Source organism: Euphorbia lathyris, chromosome 1, assembly GCF_963576675.1.
Source record: "Euphorbia lathyris chromosome 1, ddEupLath1.1, whole genome shotgun sequence".
Classification (NCBI taxonomy): Eukaryota; Viridiplantae; Streptophyta; class Magnoliopsida; order Malpighiales; family Euphorbiaceae; genus Euphorbia; species Euphorbia lathyris.
Genome location: NC_088910.1, coordinates 104,511,523 through 104,518,505, shown reverse-complemented (window position 1 = coordinate 104,518,505; position 6,983 = coordinate 104,511,523). Strand labels below are relative to the sequence as shown.

Sequence of the window (6,983 nt, the reverse complement as noted above, 5' to 3'; positions counted from 1 at the left end):
AAGAAATCCTAGTTGAACAATTAAGGTATGTGTAGTTTTTGACAACATAGTAATATTTGAAGGGAGTCAAGGAGAGGTTGAGATTAAGAAAGACTTCGTGAACACAAGAATTCGGATCCGTGAGTTTGAGCTTTCTGTCACTGTAAGAGATTGATTTCACAATTAAATCTCCAGAAGTTGGAAAGTGAATCATGGTGGTTGTGTTCTTACAGTAAAGTTTGAAACTTGAAGAGTTACTGCAATTTTTGGGTACCCAGGAAGGGAAATGGATAAGAGGAGAACCATTGCTGCAATTTAGGGATGGAGAGTCAGTTTCAGAAGCAAAAATGGTGGAGAAGAAAAGAATATGGAAGAAGAAGAAGAAAGAAGCAATATCCATTGCCTGCAATTGTAAAATAGTACATGTGTGCTTCTGTTTCCTACTGTATGCTATATATGCTATGAAAAAGTAAAGGAAAAAACACCATGAGGCTCTTAATGTGTATAAAAATAAAGTCTAAGTTGGTGTACTCTCTAGCTTATTGGTTAGAATAGAAGTTTTGTCATTTAATGCTATTCTTCTACTCAGATAAGACTAAACAAAATGTAAAAGTTGAGGCAGATAGCATCTCATCTCATGACTTTTACTTTTCAAAGTAGAATCCAATTGACCAGGAAACTTCCTTGGCAAACAAAGAATGTATACATAGGATACAGAACCAAAACATAAAATGAAAGCTTCAACACAAAGGTGTATAACACAGCAGTTTCCATGCCGGCTCGACCGAATTTAACAAGTAAAATTCTCTTACATTCACACTTAAAAGAAAAAAAGAGTACCAATTTAACAAGTAAAATTCTCTGAATTTGACAGCATCTACCAATCAACAAGCCAAAAAGATTATATACTACAGGCTTGTTTATACAAATATTAGATACAAGTTGAAACAATATCATACATGTAGAGTGGAAAAAAATGTAGGCACCACAAATTGCCGGCGAGATGATCACTGTTCCGTGAACCAATTACAGCTATCAAATAATTTGTGCTCACTGATATTGTGATACATTTGAAGATCATACGCTAAAATACAACCTGAGATGGAAAGATAGGGGAAGTGCAGGAAAATTCTACATGTGTTCCTTTGCTAGCTTTAATGGTTTTTCCTTTACAATTGCAACATCACCATTGGATGTAGTTAGCAGATGATGCCCTGAATCCTCTTCACTCTCCATTGACATTGATGATACCAAAGATCCCGATCCGTCATCATCTGCATAAGTATTACATTAGGGTAAGAAATATGTATACTGTCCATTGATGCATCAATGAAGGATGCTTGTTCTTAAAAAGCAAGTGCAAGGTTAATTTCATCTGTAATCACCAAATGAATCATTAAATTATATGAAGATTGGTGAACTTTAATTCGATCTGAATCAAAGCATGATTAACTCGATGATGAAACTAAACTTTTCCACATACAAAACTGAAGTTTGGTCAGAATGTTCAAAGTTTAGTTCAGTGATAATGAGAGTACTAAGCCTCAACCTGGAACAAGTTCTACACAAAAATAAGTAAAATTTTGACAAAAAAGTGAAGCAGAGGACCAGGAAATCTCAGAAATAAGATTTGAAGTACGAACTAACCAGAGTATCCAGGACGATCAGGGAGATGTCTAACTGCAGTTATCTGAATGCTTTCTGGCAGAAGACAATTACAGAAGGAACCTGAAACTTGAAATAAAAGCCCATTTATAAGAGAAAAAAGCCAATATCAAGTGTACTGAAAGCACGATGACACATCTTTAGCAGCTACGGAGCCATCGTGCCACGGCATTTAACAACATCAAATAGCCCATTTCCACAATCCCAAACTACTAACAGTCATTGGTTTTCTAAAGATCTGAAACAGCAGATATATGGAAAACCAATCACAGAAATAAATTATTATCCTGGAGCCAGGCAAACCCGGATCTGTGGTTAATAATTTAACAATGAGAAATATTGAAGTAGGTGGTAAATAGGATGAGATCTGCTTCTTCTTGATTTTATATAGATATTCTACCATAGCTTCTTTTGTAGCATAAATATGCAACTCACCTACTCGAGCCAGTCGATTCACCCATCCAGGAATAGGCTTCCCAGTCAGTTCCATACAGACGTCATCAGTAAAATGGTTACAGTTCTTGGCTATCAAGTGATAAGTATCCCCATGATATTTTGCAGAAAGACGCTCCATGAATGACCGGACATCAGCACTTGACATGTTGGTGGTGCCCAGTGGAACAGATCGTCGATAGATGAAGCCTGGACAACTTTTTGGTTCCACCTCGAAAACCCCACTGCTGGAGTAGTCATGGGCTCCAAAACCGAACTCCATACCGTGCACTGAGCATATTCAGGTATAGACCATGTAAATCCTCAATTAAAGGTGAAAATAGAACAGGAAATAATATGAGCTATATCGCAGATTTAATTTCAGTTATTTTAGAACTGACATCAGTTTGTGGACTTAATCAATAGCATGTATCTGAGGATGTTTTCAACACATTGGCGGAGTTGAGCCTTTCCTAAATAAAAAAAAGATACAAATAATCTCTGCAGTTTGGCAACCCGCAAATAACAAACTAATGCTACAATGTTGATAGCTTTCAGGGGAAAACAAATGAACCATTGAAGTATTATTACTTGATTACCATTTGGGTTTATGTCATATCTATTAGAAGGCTTGTTCATTACCTCATTTGGAAATTTTCTCACTTGGAAGAATTAGTCATAGATAATCCTGATAATTGAAAAGACAAAAAAAGGGCTGATAAGCCTCTCTTTTTTTTTTTTTTTTTTTGAAAATAAACTGATAAGCCTCTCTAATACTGCAAAACGGAGACATTTGGTGCCTGATCAATAACTTCAATGTTATTGATTGTCATCTTAACACATTTTTAGTATTAAGAAGGAAAAAGACAGAATCTGATAAAGAACCAAGGATATAAGAGCAACAATCAACAGTCTGAACATATAGAACTAGCAAATCAATAAGTATCAATAGTTACACAGATGAAATATCGAAGTATTACTTGTATTCATAGCTGAACGAAATGGAGCAAAATGCACAGAACACAAGGCAAACGTTCACACAAGACATGAGACAGTCAAGCAATCAGCAGACAATCCCAGGGACACAGCCCCACTCAGTCACTACCAGAAACCGCACTAGATTAGATAGTACCCAGAATCATCAGAATTCCTTATTCCGCATGTTATTCACATAGGTCCATATCTGGTTTGTTCCATTGAATCCTATCACTTTTGCTCAAGCATGTTAAACATTCTAGATACTCCCAGAATGATGAACAGCCATACAATATGTAAATATGAATATAAAATGGTAAAAAACATCATGAGATCCCTGATCTTTCATTTTTTGGTTCATTAAGCCCTTGATCTTTTATTTGGACACATTAAGAGCCCCCCCTTCTTTTTGTTCCATTAAGCCCCTGCTTGCCAAATTAATTAGCTGTGAACATCTAATTCAAATAAAAAGATGATATTCCTTTCATTTGTGTTTGAAATTATATTTTTTTTACAGTTTGAATTAAGGTTTTACAGTTTTCCTCTATAATTTTTTTACAGTTTGAATTAAGGTTTTACAGTTTTCCTATAGCCACATTCACATATCAAAAACTGCTTTCAAAGTGTGAAAAACAAATTTCGAACGCAGGTGAAATGAACAACAATCCATTAACCAAGTTTTATGTCCAAAGGGGGCTTAATGTGACCAAAAGTAAAAGATCGGGGGCTTAATGTATCTAAATAAAAGATCAAGGGCTTAATGAACCAAAAAATGAAAGATCAGGGGCCTCATGATGCTTTTTGCCACATAAAACTACAAATAATACCCCATTTATATGCCAAGAACCCCAGATGTAACAGCTTGCAGGAGAGACCTTCAAATATGAAAGAAGTGAAATTCTTGCAATAGGCTGTCTGTGAAATTCAAAACAACTTAAATGCATATAAAATCTGTTGAAGCAATGAGTAATTGTTTGTCCTAGCTGCATTGCCCAGCTGCCATAATATTAGGATGAAGTTCAGAGTTAAAAGGCTATTGAAATGACAGTTCCCTCCAAAAGGTTTGCAAATGTTATCCTTAAAGCTAATGGATTCCTTAACCTATACTTTCTACTGATTTGCTAAGATTAAGAGGATCTCATACTATGCAATTACAATTTTCATAATCACATAAAATTGTTAAGTAAAACTTTATATTCAATAAGTTCAGGTCACATAATTGTTAAATCCTTTTCAATGTCAATCATAAAAATGTATTTACCTCTACACCTGATTCACATAAACTTTCAGAATCTTAGGGTAGAAGGTTTGCAATGTTATCCTTCTCAATAAAAAAAGGGCGGCCCGGTTGCACTACGCGTCCCCGCTGAGCGAGGGTCCGGGGAGGGGTCCCACCACAAGGGTGTCCTGGGGGCAAGCCTTCCCCTGCCAATTTATTTGGCAAGAGGCCGCTCCTAAGACTCGAACCCGTGACCTCTTGGTCACACGACAACAACGTTTACCATTGCCAATGTTATCCTTCTCAATAAAGTTAATAAATTTCTTACCTATGTCTTTTACTAATATGCTAAGACTAAGAGTGCTTGATATATTGCATTGAAAACACTTAGCATAATTACAAAAAATTGTTAACTAAAATTTTATATTTAATAAGCTCATGTCACATAATTGTTAAGTTCTTGTCACTGTCAATCATAAACCATTATTCACCTTCACACCTGGATTCACATAAATGTTAAGATCTTAGGATAGGAAGTAAAGTACCTAAATAAGTTAATTACCATGATAGAGAACGGAAAAAATCACACTGGCAGATAACAAAATGGTTTGTAAGCTAATCATAGCATAGATTAATCAACTTGCTTCTAGAGATTCTGACATGGATGATACTCTCCCAAATTTCCGAACATAAAAAAGAAAGGCAAACTTATTTAAGCTCAAATATCAACCATCAAGCAAAAGCAATTATGCTTCTTGAGATTCTGATGAGAATGATACTCTCCCAAAATTTCCAAACATAAAAATGAAAGGCAAACTTATTTCTGCTCAAACATCCATGCAAAAGCAATTGAAATTTTCTCGTTTGCTTCTCATTCATCAAGTCCATAGAACTCTTTGGATGGAGTAATTTTATTCATATTAAGCAATCTATGGCGGATTTCAGACATAAAGTTTAGTAACCCTTAATGATCCTATAAGTTTTATAGGGGCTTAAGTACAACTAGTCTATCATGCAGAAAGCTGTCTGTTGTCATTAGTTTGCACTAAACTAGGAGACCAACCTCCTAGGGAGGATGGAGAATCCGACAGAATGACCAAAATGTCTTCATCCAGTGTCCAGCTTCCTTTATATTCCCTTGCAACTAACATAATGCTGGCCGATAAGTGAAGGCTGACCAACACAATTAAAGGTAAAGTCAGTTATCTAAAATTCAGCTTGTTTGCAATCCAAAAGACGTGACATTCAAATGTCACAGGATCTGTTTTCGTCGGGATTATTTCTTTTTCTTCTTATTTTGGTTCTCTCACAATGGAGCCTCAGTCTAACTCAACAAATATCTAAGAGATGAAGTCTTTCCCCAAGGAAATTCATGCAAGTAAAGTTAATTAAGAAAATTCTAAGCACAATTTAAAGTGCAACAACCATATAAACTAATGATTATACAGTAACTGTTAGCAAATGAGATAGAAAAACAATCCTATATACTCTCATTTTCAGCAACCAATACACTCGCCATATCCAATATCCTAATCAGTATGATAGAGAGAGAAACAGACAAACAAACCATTAAAATCTCAATACCACACAAACCTCAGAACATTACCTTCAACGCCGGAATGGAAGATGCCGAGGCCAAACCAGTAAAGGTAGTTATTTACAGGCGTAAGATCATAAATGTTCAGATACAACATCGCGCCATTACTCCCTCCATTAGCCTGTTCCTTATCCGAGTTTGAACTTGAACTCGAGCTACTGTTCAATGGAAACAACCGCATTGTTCCCAAATCAAAAAGTTCTTCAATTCCCGCTCCAATTCCGGTATTACAAGCTCACCATATTCCGCACGGGATACCGAAAACACCTTTACAAAGACAAATTGAAAACATCAGCACAAAAACCTAAGCAATTTACAGTTTTCAAAGCAAGCGAATTGAGAACAGAAAAAGCCTAAACAAAATGACTTTCCTATTCATTATATTACATACTCGCATTTCATTTTTCCTCGGAATAAAGAAGAATTGACCTTAGCAATAAAGCGGGAAAGGACGAGGGAGAATTCCCGATAGAATCAAAGCAATAAACCCTATAAGTAGAAAATTACCTCAGAAAAATTGAGATAGAAGGAAAAGTGGGGGAAAAGCATTAGAGATTGGATAAAGAAAACTTACTAAAGATTATTCCTTATGGAATTATCGTATAGATTTAGAAACAGCGTTTTCAGATCGATGAGCAAAAGAGGAAATTGAAGAACTTTTTGCTGTGATGTTGGGAAAGGGAAAGGAAGAAGAAGGAAATGGCAATCCAATATCTTGTTTATATGTTTAACTTACAAAGTGAACCTTTCTGTCCTCATTAATTAATATTTTTATTTTATTTTATTTATTTAGCCTGAACTGACATTGATTTTAATTATTTAATTATCCAAATTTTAAGTTTTTTTTTCATAAGATTCTAAATTCGATTCTGAAACTTTGCAAATTTGATTGCAGTAGTAACTCATTAAATAAATATCCATAAATGTGTCTTTTATGTATATCACACGTTAATAGTCAATAGCTTTTATTTTCTATTAATATGTCATTACCTACTATTATTATACTCGCTCTGTTTTTTTTTTTTAAATCAATGTAATATTAATGAGATGGTTAAAATGACTAATTTATTTTTAATACTTTTCTCATAGTTTTTTTTTTTTTTAATTTTTATGGTT

General features: G+C 34.8%; 1 protein-coding gene across 3 annotated transcripts; it reads right to left on the bottom strand.

Moving 5' to 3' along the window:
• Nucleotides 1-711: 711 nt before the first annotated feature.
• LOC136209836 (deSI-like protein At4g17486) lies at nucleotides 712-6,600 on the bottom strand. Of its 3 annotated transcripts, XM_066001438.1 has the most exons (6): nucleotides 6,442-6,600; nucleotides 6,259-6,356; nucleotides 5,877-6,134; nucleotides 2,080-2,367; nucleotides 1,627-1,713; nucleotides 712-1,253 (listed from the first exon to the last, which is right to left on the bottom strand). In XM_066001438.1, exons 3-6 carry the CDS (start codon nucleotides 6,046-6,048, stop codon nucleotides 1,111-1,113), a joined length of 690 nt encoding a protein of 229 aa, XP_065857510.1. In that variant the 5' UTR covers nucleotides 6,049-6,134; nucleotides 6,259-6,356; nucleotides 6,442-6,600; the 3' UTR covers nucleotides 712-1,110. The 3 variants fall into 3 exon arrangements, with proteins under 3 accessions (XP_065857510.1, XP_065857507.1, XP_065857518.1); XM_066001435.1 differs by lacking the exon at nucleotides 6,259-6,356 and having other exon boundaries at nucleotides 6,442-6,599; XM_066001446.1 differs by lacking the exon at nucleotides 6,259-6,356 and having other exon boundaries at nucleotides 1,627-1,707; nucleotides 6,442-6,599.
• Between the last annotated feature and the right edge of the window lie 383 nt (nucleotides 6,601-6,983).